At 39.5% G+C, this 19439-nt stretch overlaps 1 protein-coding gene across 1 annotated transcript; it reads right to left on the bottom strand.

The window, feature by feature from the left end:
- Positions 1–95: 95 nt before the first annotated feature.
- fam163a (family with sequence similarity 163 member A) lies at positions 96–18355 on the bottom strand. The gene is made up of 5 exons (XM_034531453.1): positions 18260–18355; positions 1902–1999; positions 1799–1820; positions 1135–1249; positions 96–494 (listed from the first exon to the last, which is right to left on the bottom strand). The coding sequence occupies exons 4-5, from the start codon at positions 1225–1227 to the stop codon at positions 96–98; spliced, it is 492 nt and encodes a 163-aa protein (XP_034387344.1). The 5' UTR covers positions 1228–1249; positions 1799–1820; positions 1902–1999; positions 18260–18355.
- Positions 18356–19439: the final 1084 nt, after the last annotated feature.

The following is a 19439-nucleotide window of genomic DNA, read 5'->3' as shown; positions in this document are numbered from 1 at the left end:
TGTGTGTGTGTGTGTGTGTGTGTGTGTGTGTGTGTGTGTGTGTGTGTGTGTGTGTGTGTGTGCGGGTATGGGTGACGTTGTTTTTTTAGGATTGGTCACACCTCGGTGCTGATGGCTCGGGTGTTGGTGTAGAAATCGGGAGGCCGGCCTCGCTGGGTCTCCCTCAGCAGGGAGCCTCGGACGGTGGGCAGAGGCATTGCCAGCGCCTGGTTCTCATAGTGTGTGGGCATGTAGGTGATGCGCTCACCACCATTGCGCATCTCATCTGTGGTACGAATGTAGAAGGGTGAGTCATAGGGTGAGCAGGTGGGGCAGTAACTCCGTTGCCCCCCTGTGGGTTTGGTGGGGTTGGAGGATCCGGGCGCCTCTGGAGGTGACATGGACAGCGGGGTGATGATCGACCCGTCCAGGCCAGAGACACTGCAGGCGTTGCACGCAAAGTGTTGTTGAGAGACAGAGCCACTGTCAGACCCATTCTTCTTACAGCAGTAGTACTGCAGACAGAGCGCATTACATTTTAAATACAGATTTGTAGCATTACCTGACTGCATTTTAGTCTACAAGACAACTAATTTAATATGTGCTATCTTATTTTCTCAAAACAAATTCAGAAATGCAAATAGAATTAGATGCAATGCACTATATCCAATGTAATCCACATGCTCCAAGAATGTTGCGTAGTCAAGGGCTATTTTCATGGTTCAAAATGAGTGTTTTGTTTTACTTAGTCCTATTTTTTTAAGATACTGGTGTCCACTTGTTCACAAAATATTCAAGCACCACTGAGAATGGGAAAAGGCAAAAATTGTTGTTAATAAAAAGAAAAGCACATTTTCAAGGCCTATTAAGGTTGAGGTTTTTAGTTTAGTAAACCAAAGCAAATATAAAATAATTTAAACTGTCTAAAGTACTGTGAACTATACATAAAAGATTCATACAACAAAGATTCAAAATACATATATGAAAAGAGTAAAATATCTTGCTGCTCGTATATTATAATTATTTTCATAAATTGAATGACAATTGAACATTTGCCCACAGTCTCCTGTAAGGTGATGTGATAATACATGGCAGAAGGTTAAATATCAAAGTGGGATTTAAACACGTTTAAAACATACAATTAATGAGGCGTACCTGGAGTCTACAGTAACAGAGCACAGCTATGATACACAGAAGTATCACTGTGGCCAGTATTCCCCCGGTTATGACAACAGTTCCAGCTGTCATCCGACCAGCTCTCCATCAAACTCTGACACAGGCACAGGAAGTGACATTATCAACAGGAGCCTCGCACTGCACAGCAAATGTGAAGTTTAATCAAACCAGGCGAAGGTCACCATCAAAGTAAACACAGATGGAATATATTTTCTATGTAAGTACATTACTCGCGCAAACTCAAAAGGTCATTCTGTAATTATGCAGGGAGAATTAGGTAGAATATATAAATAGTGTAAATTACTTAATTAAATACAAGTCTGCATTATGATAAATATAGACTGCCATCATGAAGAGACCTGAATATATATAAAGAAATGGTATAATTATTCTAAATGTCATTTACTGTTTATTTACAACCTTTAATACCTTGATAACCAAACTGAAACTATTTTTGCATTGTAAATTACCACATGATGTTGATCTTAGCTTTTGTAAATTTCCACATATGGGAAAAAGTATTTTTAAATTAGTATTTAAGTTAATGTAACTTAAAACCAGAAACATATTTACATTTTAATATTTTTTTTCATGTGGTATAAGTTTTATAAAACCTGGTCGTGTTTATTGTTATTATACTCACGTTCAGCAAAGTTGCTTAACACCTGAAAGCAGAGAAATACAGTAACAGGGTTAGTTATATTAAATGCCATCAATCAGACAGACAGACTGAATGAATGACTTACATCAGAAGAGTGTTTGAAGGTTGCAAGGGTGTAGAGAGGTCAAATCAGAGGTCAAAGGTGAGAGGTCACACCGCTGGATAGCCACACTCTATGAACATCTGAGCAAAATGAAGAAATGGGAAACATTTATACATTGTTTCTCCACAAGGTGGCACAGAAAGAACAGTACAATATCTCTCACAGACACTCACACATTCAGCCTTTTAGCACAAGAGAATGCCTTGGGATGACTAGGATGACAGGGAAGAAAGGAAGTAAGGAAACTAGCGTGAAAGTAAAAAAAGCAGTCAGAAAAGAAGGAAAGAAGGAAAAGGGTAAGAAAGTCATAATTATAATGCATAGATGTACACAGGGCATAAGCATGCACCTTTGCACCAACACACAAACTAATGTCGCATTACATACATACAGAGGTTGGACAAAATAATAGCAACACCTTTTGTAATGCAATGTAAATCAGTATTTTGTCCCCTTGCAAATAACAATAACAACTCAATTTGCTACCACACAACAGCTTCAAAGAAATATCACAGAGTTGAAACAACTTTTCTCTGACACAATCACAGATGACTTTTAATGAAAGGAAAGGAAGGATGAAGAACACGTGAAAAAGGGACAACAAAGGTAAGAATGTATGCATGTAAGGAAGGAGGAAATTAGGAAAGGAAGAAATGAAGTAAGTAGCATTACGGGTACGGATGTTAACACACGCATTATCATTCTTCTGCATGACACACAGAGCTCATTTCTCAGCCTGTCACAAACGATTCCTGCTGTTTGATGTCCGGATTGACTAAAGTGTGTTTGTGTATGCTCTGGTTTCATGAGAGCAGTTTGTCCTGTTTTGTGATGTGATAGATAAAGTATGACAGTCCATCACTGTGCAAAGTGTCAATGAGGTGCATATTTAATGAGATACCTGTTTAGTGAGATCCAGCTACCTTAATATTGATAGCACAGTAAGAAGCTCAGAGAAGAGCAGAGCAACTAAAGCTTCACTCAGTTGAATTGACCAAGAACTGTGATGTGATTGATTGTCACACGTGCAATACAAACACAACACTCATGAGAAGCCAAACCACCGAATGGACGGGCTGGGTGATGATTTAATCTGATAATCTATCGTCTTTCAATGGAATTATATATTGTGATATTATGATTCAGATTTACGTTGCCTAAATGTATATTAACAAACACATAATAACTCAAACTTACTTAAATGAGAAAATACTTTTCATTGGTCAAGTATTTAATTTGCACAGGAGTAGGCTATACAAACCCATGTGGTTATTTCATATACACTGTTTATTTATTGATTATTTATTTATTGAATACATCGTGGTAGAAATATTGCCCTGCCCTACTTAATGTGCAAGATGATGGGAAAAGGAGGCTATAGACATTCTATAAGAAACTTATTCAGAGCACTTGAGTCTGCATTGTGCTGTTTTGGATTTCATTATTGTCATTATACATGAGAATAATAATCATCCTGAGAGAACCTCTTCACACCTGTGCCCTGGTGGCAATTACAAACAAGACAACTTAGCAGTCCAATAGGATTTATTGAAAGAGTACTCCACCAATTTACTATGCACTACCATTGTCGGGGTTCATCAAAATCAATGCAGCAGAACCATATATATCTTCAACCTTTTATTCCTCCTTGTCAAAACCTGGTGCCACATTACCCACAATGCATATTAACCACCAACAGATCATTTGTATACTTGTGTGTGTTATGCTTTTAGTGCTTTTAGATATGAGGAGCAGGAAACAGAGGTCCAGTGCGCTCACTTCTTTCTAAATCCTTTTGTAATGAGTGTGCATGGGGGAAAAGTCTTTTTGGGGATAATTGGGGCATCGCGTGACCTCAAATTCCAACTTTGGCCACTATGAATAAACAGTGCAGCTGTTCCAATAACAGTTAGGTTGCTGAATAAAACCCATCCAATCTCCCTGATTGTGGACCAATAATTTCAATTATTTATAATATATTTTAGTATATATATTTCAGGCAGCAACTAAACTTAAGTGTACAATATGGGATTGACTGCATTTCTATTTAGCCTCTCAATAGCTCTAAACATGGCGAAGCAGCTCACAGCTAATCGTGCTAACAATGGCAAAATTGCTGGCAGAGCTAACTGCGTTTACTCGAGGGGGAACCGTGATGTGAGTGCGACGCTTCTGCAACATCGACGCCGGTCGGCACAGCGTTATCAGCTGTAACCATATGAGAGCAGTGCAGAGCAGCTGCCGTACTAACCAGTGGGGCACGTGTACGTGCACAAACATGCACTAAAAGCATGCACGGCTGGCCCGTCTATTTTAACAAAGTGAAAAGAAACTCAGGTAACCACATACACAGAGATATCATTCTCCGCTCAGGTAGACATTACTGCTATATTACTGCTCTGACGGATGTTTATTGCTCCTACCTAAACTAAAATGTTGTGTCATGTTTTTGTCATTTCCCTGTTCACTGCATTGTGGAATGAGTGTGTCCATTGTCAAGACACTCCAAAATGGATCAATATTAGTGTGCATGTTATGTAAAATAATTTTAAGAGTGACTCCATTCCAAACCCAGAATTACATTTCACCTGCTATACATTATGAATACAGGAACTACCAGCAGCAAAAGCAGAGGAGAAAAAACTAAAGGACCATCACACACTAGCTCCTGAGACGTGTCAAGCATCTCAAACTGATGATATGTCCCAGTGTTATGAGATTTTGAATGGGTTTCTTCATTAAAACACACTGTGCTGGAAGCGCTATCAGACTCTGAGGAGAAGAAAATGAGGTGGTGCTGCTCCAAGATGCTGCCGTCTTAACCAAGCTCATAAACCATGTTTCTGTCAGAAAGTACACTAGCCTTCAATTATTTCTGGAGACCAAACTGGATGGCAGCTGACAGATTCCTCTTAACATCGTTCATCATAACTCTTTCCAGTGAGTGCATTCTCAGATTCAGTACACCAAACTATTTTTCATAATTAATGCCAGCACCATGACTTGTACTGCACGGAGGAAATTGAGTCACCGCTGTCGCCGCGTCACCCTTTACTCAAACACGAAATAACAGATTTGTTTTTCTCCCTGTTAACATGTTGCTCTGCAAGCACTTTCAGACACACTTGTTGGTTAGATTAATTTGAGTTCACTTCATCTGACAAACACCAGAGAGAAATGCGATATCTGCATCAGCACACATGCAAACTCTCATGCTAAGCACAGACAGAAAGAGAGCTGGATCAGTCACCATTGGGTCCAGATTAGAGTGGCCCTCAATCCCCAATACTGCCTGAAGAGCCCTGTATACTGATAAGACTCTCTCTCACACGCATACGGCATACAGAATTCACTCAGGCAATCATGTTCTCATGCATTACCAAATAAATCATCACATCCTAATAAAACATCCATTAGAACGGACACCAATGGGAACTTTTAGCCGTTTCAAAGTGATTTTTTCAGCTCCTGTGAAACAGAGGCGAAAGCTGTCAAAAATACACTTAACGAACAATAAGTCCATAGATCTAACAGTCAAATTCGCAAGCGCAGTAATATAAAAACTATGGGTCTGTCTCAGTTGAATTGTACCCCGTGGGTGATGAAATCCTCACAGAATGCATTCGGCGTGTCACTGTGTTGTGAGTTGGAGCTGCACTGCAATTTGGTGCTCAGCACATTTTAGTTTCGGGAAAGACGTTATTTTTCTTGAGAGCTCGAATCTGTAACATTTTAGCCTGAGGGAGAAATACCTTTTTTCATCCCACCATCAATGTTCAAATACCCACTTTGACACCCGTCAGTCATCTTGGTTCTGCGGCCGGTGTCTGGTTATACCTTATATTAAATGTTGTTACACTAACCTGACAGCATGTGGGTGACATTTTGGTATGATCCAGTATACAAATGCATTCATTCATACAGTCATTCATTTTAATTCTTATCTCAATTTGTAATTAAAACAATTGTGAAAATCATTATAATAAACCACCGTTTGCAGCTAAAAAATCAGTTTAACTGGCTCCTTTTGTAGGTTTGTTTTTTTCCCTTTAAAATGACTTTGAAGTAGTTTGCATCCTAAATAATTGATCACTTCTTATTTGTTCAACATATAAATAGGTCTTGTGTTTTGCTCATTGACGACTGTATTTTCTTATTGACGACTGTATTCCTGAAGGTGAAGAAACAATTAGACCAATTAGAGCTTTAATATGAATTGAGAAGCAAACTTCCTTCATAGCTGTTATGTGCAGCTGCAGGACACTGGACCCAAACATCGTCAACATGGGAAAAGGCAACTTTATTGCTCACTTAATTCAAAACAGACAAAACAGGCTCATACACATGAGCTTCAACAATCTAGACAAGACGAACCGACCAAGGGGAATTACATGAACAGGACTTAAATACAGAGGGCTGGTGCAGGTGATTGGACACAGGAGGAAACAATCAGGGACAGGGCAGACAATCACAGGGACAGGAAGTGCAGAGAAACAGAGGACACGAGAGACAAGGACTTCAAAATAAAACAGGAAACACGGCACAACACTACAGATCCTGACAATAGCTATCCAACTACATAGCTACACACTTTAAAAATAGCAAAAGAAAAATGGCACAAGAATTACGGGAAACGTGACTGACGTCTTTGCAGATACACAGGTGTCAAGATAATAGATTTTCTTTTGTGTTTTAATTGGTTACCAACCTCAAAATTACCCCTAGGGACAAAGACAAGGAGTAAGATGTGTTCTACTTCTCCCCCTCTTTCTCTGATGGAGTGTTCCCTCTGGAGTCTCTCTGCCTCCAGTCTTCAGGAGAAGCTGAAGGACCTTGACTGCCTAGTAGGATTTTTACAAGATTGATTCTTTGGGTCTTATATTGCTCAGACTAGCTGTCGGCCAGTGTCAGTCTCTCCTGCCCCCAACACACTAAAAACATAATCCATGCTTGACATAAAGGACGCAGGTTCGAACCCCCCAGTTTATCCTGACAAACAAAGTATGTTTGAGCAAGACACCAACCTGCTCGCTCATCCGTCAAATGTTTTTTTGCAATTTAGTTATAAAATTAACTTTCTGTATGTAAATCCCCTTCAAACCATCTCAATCCTGAGTCAAGCTAAATGGAACATTTGTTTTTACTGCTGACAGGTTGGAGTTTTTCACCAAAGAAGGGTGTCCCTCCATAACCTGCAACTGCCAAGAAATCTTCAAAATATCACATTTTTTGTAATAAATATATGTAATTTCTTACTTAGCTGGATTTTGCACCATACTTCCTATTACACCATTTTCTAGTAGCAGCAAGATGGTTAAAGTAGGTGTTAAAAATTTAGCCAATCAGCGTCCAAGAAAACCCGACCCGGTAAAATCAACAGGGACAGATCCATCATGGACAGTTACGGGAGTAAGGGACATGAAGTACTTGTCGGAAGAGTTAAGAAAACATGAGAGCACCAGGACACACATGGAAAACTCCTCAAGCAGCCATATTGGGCAAAGTGAACGTCGCTACCAGCTGGACAATGGACACTGGATTGCGGTGAAGAAACACAATGAGGAAGTGGATAAAAACAGGCACACTTTAACCCTAAAAAGGTTCATAGGGGCATCTTAATATATAAACATGTTATATTTTATATATATATATGTGTGTGATTTATATTATACAATATTTATATCTTATAATATATTTATGATATATATATTGTATTAGATGGTATTTATATATCATTATACTGAATATTATCATCCATCCATCCATTTTCAATACCGCTTATCCTCATTAGGGTCGCGGGGGTGAATATTATCATATGATATATATATATATATATATATATATATATATATATATATATATATATATATATATATATATATTAATATACTGAATTATATTATATATATTATTATGTCAGTGTTGGAATAAATGTTAAATATTTAACTACAAAGTAGAAATGTGTGTTTGATACTTTTTTTGGATTGAATCATACTGGGATGTTTGCTGAAATTGATTGGATGGCCCTACCAAAAAAAAACACCAGCCGCCACTGTGTCTGAGGCAAGTGGAAGACTGACGATCTTCTCTCCATCAATGTCAATCCAAGCCCCTGAACCCAGGACTGTGTCGAGAATCTGTTTTTACTCTTTTCAATTCCTGTCAACTTCAGGAGTTGGCCTCAGCAGCAGCTCAGACCCAGAGACAACCTACTCAGGCAATAATTCATAAAAGAAATTCAGCACACATTATTTTGGAAAACCACCATTTTGTCATCGAAGCTCTATGGCTGCAGTTGTAAACGGAGAGACAACAAGTCCCACGTCCAAATGGGATTCATGGTCACAGTTGAAATGTAATTTGTCTAATCCTGTTATCTGACGTTCCAAAGGCTTTCCATCTATCTGTTTCCTCTCTGTCGTCTCGGGCTGTTGCAGCCCAGCGTGGGAGTCTGTGTGTGTGTTTGCATGTTTGCTTTTTGCATACGTGGGTTTTAAGTAAACACAATTTAGGGGGTATTTGTTATTATTGAAGATTATTCACCGTTAAAGTAGAATCATGGGGGAAATATCAAAACAAAAATACTCCGATCTGTTAAAGCTGCACTGGGAACCTTGACACGGCGGAAACTCAGAATGAAATCACAGGATTTTGGATCATTTCATTTTAGTTAATGTTGCAAGGTGACACAGATCATGCTTGGTGGTTGCAGTGCAGCTCTAATTGTGAAAGCACTGATGTTATATCACTAAAAACATGACCAGCTTAAAAACATCAGGTGATTTATTCTACTGTAACGAATGTGAGCTCTCCTTGGTGCTGAAGTGATGTTACTAGAAGCACTACCTCCAACGTGTATGTTATGTTGTCCATGTTGTTAAAGCCAATAAATCTACTAAAGTGTGAGGCCTGGTTGATTGAGCTCTTTGGCAGGTTTTTGTGTGGATTATTGCTTTATAAATTCAGTGTATGTGTTGTTAATGTGAAACACTGACGGATGCATGCTCCTTCTTCCTACGCACAATAAAAAATAAACCAACGTGTGGTAGTGAGGAATTTAGTGTGGCTCGGTGTTAAGAAGGTCAATAGTAGCCACTTATGGCTTGCTAACACTGTTGAGAGTTACATGGACGGCAGTCTGCTTTTGGGGGGAAAACAATGTTTTTACACTTTTTGACCAGGTTTGATCATCTCAAAAACAGGATTGAAGGAAACAACATACTGCTTCTAGCTCCAGTTCTAAATCTCCAAAAGAGCATACAAGAGTTTATCAGCATTGCTGACAACGTGTATACTATTCATACCCTTCTCCATATGCAAAGCACATGTAAGAACGTGTGTGTTGTTACTTTACACGTAAGTATTAATAGGACATATGGGTGCATACTTTGCATTCTGTTCATTATTACCAATGACATTAAAAACTGCATATTTATTGTGTAGCTTCTGGGTCAAGAGGCTCTCCGAAGCTTTAACCCATAATAAAACATGAAATGAATGTGAAAAGATAATAACAGATGGGAATAGAAGCTCTTCACAATAAACTGCGAAAATAGATCAATAATAACAAAGGAAAAGCAAGAATTAGCAAATGCAGAAAGATTTCATGAACTCAATACAGACCCTTTTTTCTTTGTCCTTATAGAAGATACTTTTTAACATTATTATGTCTTCATTATTATTACACACGTGTTAGTATATAAGTGTTAATCATAGCAACATTCACACATTTGTCGTTAGATGATAAGACATGTACAAACACTTATAATAAACTTGTACACAGTTTATAGACTAATAGGCTTAACAATGTTAACTAAAGCCTTATTGCTATCAGGACATGTAAGGGCCCTATTACCGAACAACTGTAGCTTATTACAAGGACCTTAATATAAGAGTAACTAGTCATTTTTATTCAATGAGTGTGAAACATTCTGTACGAGCAAACAAAAAGAAAAGGAAAAGATGAAAACAACCAAGGAACGATTCTCACCTTTTGAAACTTTACACCACTGTGCGTCACTATTTTCTACAAAATGTTTTTGATGTAAAAATGCTGCAAATCATAATGACAAGTACATTAACTTCCCAAACACTTACACATTACTTAGAAAGCCCTCTTCATGTACTAAGAGACCTGCAGGAGCTCAACCAACCTTTATCCCATCTTCTCTCTTGAGCTGTCGCAGCAGTTACGGCCCAGTAGTCAGAGATTGATGACACTGAACATTTTAGTTCAATTACTTGATTTTGCTCGAGGTCATTCGGGGTGAAGAATGCAATGAATGTGAAAAACCACTCCCCAGAATGATCCTCTTGGCCCTGTAAAAGCACATGATCAATACAGGCGGTAAAACGGCTTCGTCCCTGTGAAGATGAAGGGAGCGAGGACGACGAGAGTTGGAACACAGTTTCAGTCTTTTTCTCCGTCCAATCTGGACCACGTTGTAATGCTGTATACGCTGCTGGCAGATTTATAACTGGTGTACGTTATGCCGCTATGCAGCTCTCCAGGCTAGTGTACTCTTGCCTGCCAGCTCCTGATTCAGCCTTTCTACACACTCACTGTGACTCAAGATGTGGTGAATACCTTCACTCGCATGGCAAGCGTAAGATTAATTACTCATGGTCCTTCTCTAATTCTATACACGCCAAATACAACTTCCTCCCTTTCAATAAAGGATATTCAGGCCAGTGGATGGCTGAATTACTTATTTCTACAAAACTAACAAACTAATCTCTGCTTTTGTGCGATTCCTCGTGTAGAAAATCAACTAATCAATTAGTCAACAAAATCTTGTGTTCTCCAACTAAGAATTAATTTGGTCGAGGTCAGCCCTGTTTATCTCTGTAACAACCACGACTTCTGCTGCTGCCAATACTCTTCCTGTTGTGACTACAACTTCTATAATCAAAACTACTACTATTACTATTACTCTATGGCTACTGCTGCCACCGTTCAAGCATTTGAAGATGCTTTGTGCACAATGTTCACAAATTCTTGATACCTAATAAAAAAACAAAATAAAATAAATAAAGGCAGATAGAGTTTGCGACCAACCCCAAACTCAGTTTCTCCATTTCTTTCTCATATATATATATATATATATTTAATTCACCTTGCTTTAACTTTAACTAATTAGACTACATTGTTTTTTAAGTGTGTTATTTGATTAGTTTATTTTCATTGTATGTTGGACTAGTTCTTTTCTTGTTTCTTTCTCTGCAATGCACCGTGAACTGCATTCATTCGATGAATCCTACTACACATACACATTCTCATTGTTTGTATGTTATGTAAACAGTGCTCTATTGACAATTTGACTTGAGTCTTCCCTGGCTAAATAAAGGTTTAATGGGTGAAAAAAATCTCTATTATTATTATTATTTATTTATTATTATTTATTATTATTTATTTATTATTATTATTATTATTATTATTATTATTATTATTATAACAACTAGTACCAGCTGAACAAATAAATGGTTGTTGTTAAGAGAGTGGGATCACACAAAACGCATAATTATTTCAAATTTTCTCAAAATCGATCAGCTCAAATCACATCAGTGAGTAAGGGGCTTTCTGGTGAGTCCATTAAAACCTACAACAGGCACAAAGCCAGCATCAGAGAGCTCATCAACTATTGCATAAAAGGAGATTTGGCCCCAAAACAGTTCCCCTGATAACAGCAGTGATTCACTCTGATGAGGCGCCTGTTACAACACCTGACAGAAACTCTGGACTGACTGTGAACGTTTATGGACAAACCCCTCCCAATATGCAACAGAAGCTGGTGAAGTGCCCTGAGGTAAGGCATTATACTGATGCAACAGCTGGAGCTAGAGCCAACCGTAGTAGATCGTGATCTCCCAGGTTTGAATGTGTGGTACAAATGTAGAGCAGGACGGTGTGGGAAATGAGCCCGGCCCGTTTTCCCAGGGAAAGTCTGCAGCAATGCTCAGCAAACATGGAAGGTAAAGCTGCACCATTGCCACTTAAATGCTAATTGAATGGGGTTACACACATATATCCAGAACCATTGCTGTTGTAAACAACCCAATGAACGGGAAAAATAGTAGCACACAACTGAAACACAATGTGAGAATGGCACTGTGTATCTACGATCGTATCGTTGTCAGTGAAACATAATCTTACTTAAAGCTTTTATACGGCTCAACTAGCTGTAACAGAGAAAATAATTGATATATGATCAACATTAAGAGTAACATAATATAATGAGGTCTGAGAGCAGACCCACATACATGAAAGTGAATATGTAGTGTCATTGGTATATCAGTTTTTATAATTGATCTTGGAACATTTCTCTTCTCTCATTTTTTGATTGGCAAAAATAATGTATCATAAAACAGTTCACTCATTGCCATTGTCTTCATCCACTGGGTCTCTATCCCCTCATGCTTTGGGTACAAGGATGGAAATACTCCGGACCAGTTTGGCTCAGTCACATCATAAACATGCAGACAAACATACAGTCACAGCTGCAGCTTGATAAAGACTAACTGGATTACTTGTTGTCGTTAAGTTCTCACCTGGGTGCCGTGGTGTTCAGGTGAACTCTGACAAAACGGAACCAAGCAACATAATATTCATTCTCGATTTTTTACATTGAAACCTTTCACACCAAGTGTAAATGCTGTGCTTCATTGCATTATGCACAACTGGACTTAATAATGACATCAATAAGAATTTAAAGAATATTAAGAATTCAAATTTCTAATATTGACGTGCGATTCGCTGACTCGCTGTGACATTGCTGTTGGGGTTGTTTACGGGTGCAACAGAGCATGTTTCAACCAGAGATGGCAGTGAAACCCAGCTTTTCAGCCTGATATGAAGTTACTCTTTTTCAAAAAAACAATCTGAACCAACAATCTTATCCAATGAGTCACTGATTCGCTTTCACTTCAAACTGGAAAAATCTAATTTATTTTCTAGTTAATTTACATCCAGTTCAGACAGATTTGAAGTGAATAACTTGAGCAGGAAAAGGGGACTGACGTTAAACATGCATACAGCGCTGCGTCTGTCTGCTTTACGAGGTTTGCAGAGGTATGATTATAGCTGCTCAGCTCCTTCTCTGCCGTCCTGCGATATGCCAGCTTCCCTTTCACACTTGGCAGCAGAGCAGCATCATTGAACGCACACCCAGTATAGGGCAGCCGGGGAATCTGTAATTGCTGTACCTCCATTCTGCTGGTCAGCACGGCACTCTCATAAAGGGAAAATAAATGGTCCAGCTTCTATCTTTGAGAGAGTAATGTACCACAAATATTACATTAGCATACATTCACATGGGCATTTCATCTGTGACAGTTAATAAAGTGAGGGAGCACAACCACAGCTGGTAGAGGCATCTGAGGTGCCTTGCTCAGGAGCAGAAAAGCCGAAATGAAGGTTAGGGTTCATTAAAATCCAAGCATTCTCTAGGGACCTGTAGACATCCTTGTTTAGCCATGAAGAATTCAACCATCAACTTTACAATTAGCCATTTGCCTGTGGACTGATGTGTGGGACCAACATTTGTATAGGTGGATTCTCACAGTTCATTCCTTTTACATTTCCAATTCTATGGTGAATGATGTAAAACATGAGGTTGCAATGTCAATATAAAGCATGGCCCCCTTTAACAGACAGTCAAAAGAAAGCCATCCCACTAACAGTCAAGTCTTCTTCAACTCCAGAGCCTTTCCCACTGTCAAAACGGATACATTTGAAATAATCCGTCCTGAACACCACGCAGGTTGCCATTAGCCTGAATGAGGAGGTGTGAACTTGAGAGTGCTGCTCATGCTCAAGGCCATTTAAACACACGGCTGTGCAAAAACACACTGAACCTGTGACCTTCAGCTCACAGGACGGTAACTGAATCCACGCTGCCATCCTGCTAACAGTCAGGCAGACAGAGAAGGAGAAACGCTCCCAGGTCTGCTCTCATCTCTGTGCATTAGTTAGGTTATCGTTTATATATTTGTTCAAGAAATAATAATAAAAAAAGTATTTTCAGTCAAACTCACAAGGTAATTTAACAAATATCACTGAAGTTTTGAAGACAGTTGCATAATCAAAATATTTTCAATTATTCAGCCGCAAAACTTTTGTTCTGAGTAAACGCTTGACCTGTTGGTATGTCTCCAGTGTTTGAACCGAGTAAAGATGGCAACTGGAAAAAAAGTAGTTGTGAAGTAAATGTTAAAATGGTTAAATCTCTCAAACAGACACCCCTTACATCTGGATAACATCAGTACCGTTACACGCTCAGCAAAGGCCCTTATCTACCTCACTGTTGTATTCTGAATTTAAGATCTGTGTCTGGTGACCTCTCTGAAATACCAGGCGTGTGTAAAGCACTTAATGGCCACACTGTGTTCAATATTATCACATGATTATGTTGTTTCATTTTAAAGTGAAAAATATACTCTATCTCTTACTAACTGATGTTTAAGTAATACATCTTGCTTTGTGACATGTTTTATTCATAAATGAATATATATTTTCGCACATATTTCTTCCATGTTCACCTCAGGTCACAGGAATATAATCTGGGTCTTGTAACCTCCAACCTTTTTTCCTGCTTATTATTAATTTCATTTAATTCTAGGGATTGTATTGCAGCTCGTTCTTAGTAAGGGAATCAGAAAAACTTATTATTGCAAGTTTAAGTGTTGGATTTAAGCTTCAAGCAGTAGGAAGGCATAAGAATTATGAATAAAACAAAGTTGGGGAGCTGGTGGGGTAGTGACGACAAAGGGCTGAAATTGTAAGAAAGCAGAAGCTTTGAGATACAAATAAATAAATAAAGAGGTCTATGCATGAACAGTGAGAGAGGAGTGTTTTCTCAGGTAAAGGCTTGAAGCGAGGGGGTGAACAGGAGTGATATGGATCTTTAGCTCAAATGGCCCTTGTTCAATTCCCAACTAAGGAGTACAACATTTTCACATCTGGGGCAGATTTTTGTCCTTTAACAATGAGGACAAAAGAAGATTTCCACATTGTATTCTTGCACGTCATTTTATTATCAATCTGTATTACTGGAAATAAAGTAAAATCATTTCACATTATCTTAAGTGACTGTTGATGGAGATGAAATGTCATTCTGGCTTAAAGTACTGTCTTTGTAAGAATTTGGAGGATTGTCTGTGTGCATGCCTCAAGGCACATATCTAACTCTGTGTGAGTATGTATATGTCAAAGAGTATTGTGTCATTTCAGGGGTGTGCACACTCACGTTTGTCAGTCTGATTAAGTCAGGAAGTGTAAGTATAAGTGTGTATGTCTGCATGCATGTGTTTTTAGATGAGTCACCACAGATACAGCAGCGTTAGCAGATAACAGCATTTCTGTTCCAGAGGCCTCCGGCTCTGCCAACTAGCCTTCCTCTCGCTGGCCTCATCCTCAGCCGGCCTTGCGGCGCTCGCATCCACACGCCACACATCACTTTGCACAACAACACAGTAAGAGTCACAAGCTGTGATCCAAACCCCATAAGCAAGTGAAAACAAATAATATCTGCTCAGGCCCACCTGATGCTGGTGATGGTTTGTGGCCTGTTATAGTTTTATAGTCACAAGGCCGTAGCGTTGATGAATTATTCATTATGTTAACCATTATGTGTAATGTCCAGTAGATTTAATCTGTAACGAGAGCCAAACATATCAACATATCATTTTGGTGTCATTCTCATTTGAACTCATAATTATTAATTTTTTCGTGCACCTAAATCAGAAATGAGAAACTCTTTGTTATATGCTGGGTGGATCCCTCATTCTGTGTTTGACACATCGATGGGTAAAGGTTCTATCTGGAGATTCAAATCGCTTATACAATTATAGTTTTTGGGTCATGGTAGCCCTACCTGGTGTGACTGACTGAAGCTGGAGGCAGACCCAGGAGTTAAGTTCCCCACCTTTCTAATGCTGCAGTGCAGTGTGGTCACAGCTCGTCTCACCTTTAAAGTGTAACTACAGTCCTCTCAACTCGTGACTGCATGGCAAGAAATACTGATCAAGCAGCATGAAAAACCTTGAGGGCTTTTTAATAATTCACGCACCACTCCTGAAACACGGAAACACTTTCCCTGGGTAGCCACCCCAACCGTAAACCAACAAACACACACACACCAAATCTTAAAAACACTTTTCCATGCATGTTGTTTCAGAAAAAACATTGTGTGGAGTGTCAGCAGGAGGAAGCAAGACATGACTTCCCAGGCTGAGTACAGTAGTCCGCCACCAGAAAGCAAGAGAGATTAAATCTATGACTTTCCTCCAGTAACACTGTCTCTATTTTGATTAGAAAATGACTCCACACAACCAATGCACAGATTATGTGGGGACTCTTATTTTAATTATGGTAGGATTTCTGTCACAAACAAAGCCCACAAACCGTCACATGTTCATGCCAATCTTTTGTGGACATGATGCAAGATTGCCGGTCACGCTTAACAGCTAAATTCAACAACATTTGCTTGACTAACAATTCTTCATTGAACTAGCCAGTCTCACTTTTCAATTTGAGGTTCTTCAATGTATTTTTTGGTTGCACAACAATGACTGTTCAAATACAGACGGTTAGATTAGGCCAATTCTCAGTGTCTTCATTAGGACAGAGATTAAGATTGCAGGATTGTAGTGGCAACATATCCAGTGCTTCATAACATACAACATATGCAGGCTGGTGAGGACGTACTATATTACTAAAATATCGCCGCTTTTAACACCAGTTGTTTGTCCAACATGTCTTTTTAAGAGGTTTCCTCGGTTCAAATGAGGTCAAATCTTCCCAGAATTTCTTCAACTGAAGCAAAAATGTAAATTTCCTGAGCCATGAGGATTTGTCGGGGTTAATAATAAGGTAGCTTGGGTTAACGGTTACTTAAATTAACTGGAGGTCAATCAAATATTTAGTTTCCCAGCCAGACCGACTGTTACAGAACAACTTTGCACTGGCAGAGTAAATGTTGCTCACAGGTACTTGTAATCCCCCTGTTTTGAGCTGTTGGCACAGCACACATTATACAACCTGTGTATTAAATACTTTTTGTCTGTTGTGCTGTGTTAGCTGTGACAAGCCCTGACTGCAGACTCCTCTGGGAAATCAGCCCACTTCCTGTTGTATCACAGCCACTGGAGGTGGAGGAATTATGAAGAGTGTGTGTGTGTGTGTGTGTGCGCGCGCGTGTGTGTGTGTGTGTGTGTGTGTGTGTGTGTGTGTGTGTGTTTGTGTGTGTGTGTGTGTGTGTGTGTGTGTGTGTGTGTGTGTGTGTGTTAGGGCGCGGTGGAGACAGGGGGATATAGAGAGGCTGCTCTAGAGTTATTTAGTCAAGCTGTATTTACTGTAGCTTCCTGTGAGAAATGGGTCAGTTGATGTGGAAGATCAATCAGTGATTAATATTTTTCCTTTCATCTATTTCAGGATGTCCACTGTATAAATAGCAACCTGTTAACACTCAACTAGTTAATACAAGTAGTCACAGTATTTGTATAATTTAAACAGAGACAGCTGTGTGATGTGTTGACAGATTGTTATTGTAAAGAGGGACTGGAGATTTGGTGAATTTCAAATGATATAAATATATGAAATTTAGAGTTTTATATCATTTCACTTTATATAAGTGTAAATTTCTCTGCTTGTTTGGTTACTATGCCCACATATTTTTTTTGTATAGCTAACATCCTATATAAAGCAATCCAGAGGTATTCTGTGTAAAATAGGGTATATAGCACTTTCAATCGACCCATTTTTAACAGGGGTAGCCTCAGTGGAAATTGAAATCCCAGCATTGTGAGTGCTCTGCTCATCATCTCAGGACCTTCACCTGTGCCCCCTTTCTGTCCAAAATGCTTCTTGATTGATTATCATCTCAATACAGGTGACCTAAGTCAACTCCTAGCTGTGGCAGTCACCAGCTTACTTGGCTTTTCATCTTTTCAATTAGAAATTATGCAGTCTTTTCAAACCAAATGCCAGCAGCAGCAGGCCACCCAGACCAGACTGAGCCAGAGTGAAAGAAGATCACAGCAGCAGTAAAAGGGCAAAACTCCACGACTCCAGCTCCTGCTGAGCTGCTCCACTGTCACTTCCTCTCTTCTGGCAGCCTTAAAAGGCATAATTCACGTTGACGTGAATTGAAGTCACAAAGATCTCTGCCAGGCAATGTGAACCTTTACATGTACTACTGCAACTTAATGGGAGTGAATCCTTCACATCAAGGGTTCGAGTCAGAGAAGTATCTGCCACCTCTGGCATTTGAATCCAGAGCCCATTTATCACATACCAAACATAAAACGTGACCCCCATCTCCCCTTTTCATCCATGCACATACCTGATCTGTTTACATGGTCCGATTGTTCAACTCAGGCAAATCCCGTGGAGTTTGACCGTGTAAAACCACCAGCATCCTTATCGCAGGAGGAGGAGAGCAGAGACGCGCTGTGCTCGGGACTGCGGCGGAACTTCTCCAAGGATGAGTCGGAGTCCAGAGCGCACAACGCCGCCAGGAAACCCCCACGCTCCCGCTGTGGGATCAGCAGACTAAAGGTCAGAGGGACGGCTCCAGAGACAGCCACGACAAGCAGCCGCCGAAAAACGGAGCATAGTCACAGTACGCACGCGGAGCAAACAGACAGACAGGTATAGGGACGAGGACGATGTGCTTCAGCGCCTTTTACGCGCGTCACGTTAAAAACGCCTTCAACGGTCGCACAAGGCAGCGGTGCTCTCTGGACTGCGAGAGGGTGAACAACCATCAGAAAGCTTGAAATCTCGGAAATTCAAACGGACACATCCAACAAGTGAGGGACGAGGAGGTGAAATGACGGAGTTCGCTGCTGGGAGGTGGCGGTGGGAGGAGAGGAGCCGCCCCGATTCAGCCTACCGCCCTGGCATCGGACCTGCGATGATACATTTCAGCAAGATACTACTATAACAAACAATCTGTGGAGATATAGGGTTGTCATTAGAGGACATGTGTATACGATATCACAAGAAGTATAGGCTGCAGTCATGTTTTACATATTATCAGACTATGTGTAAGACCACAGAACCAATTCATAAAGATGCCAATGATAATCAAAGGCTGCGGTCATGTGAGCCGCCGCTTGGAATGTAATGCACCTCTATTCATGGTGTTACGGTACGGAGGCTTGTACGGCCCAAAGGACGTAGATAGACCCTTATTTAAGCAATGTTTTGTCCAATTTGATATAACAAGTAAAAAACAACATTATGTTGGACATTATATAAAATACTATTTTAATAACATATGAAGTTACACTACTGTATTGTTTTTAATTGAAAGTCAGCTCAAATTCAATGATTATATTCATAATTTCCAAATATTTGAACTGTTATTAAAGCATATCTTTAAAAGGTTATATTCTATTTCCACTGGTTTGTTGTTCACAAGGACTTCTTCTATATCCATATCTATTTTCATGAGAGTTTACTGTACAGTATTTGAAAAAAACTAAAGACAAAGTTAGGTAACAAGAAATAATGATGTT

The sequence above is a fragment of the Cyclopterus lumpus genome, chromosome 4 (assembly GCF_009769545.1).
Source record: "Cyclopterus lumpus isolate fCycLum1 chromosome 4, fCycLum1.pri, whole genome shotgun sequence".
Taxonomy (NCBI): domain Eukaryota; kingdom Metazoa; phylum Chordata; class Actinopteri; order Perciformes; family Cyclopteridae; genus Cyclopterus; species Cyclopterus lumpus.
The sequence above is the reverse complement of the archived record's forward strand: the minus strand, read 5'-3'. Positions and strand labels throughout refer to the sequence as shown.

Bases quoted from the DNA above. Each gene is read 5' to 3' on its own strand.
- fam163a (XM_034531453.1), bottom strand. From the start codon at position 1,227: ATGACAGCTGGAACTGTTGTCATAACCGGGGGAATACTGGCCACAGTG. The intron at 495-1,134 runs GTACGCCTCATT...CTCTGTCTGCAG, and splicing joins TCTGTTACTGTAGACTCCAG to TACTACTGCTGTAAGAAGAA.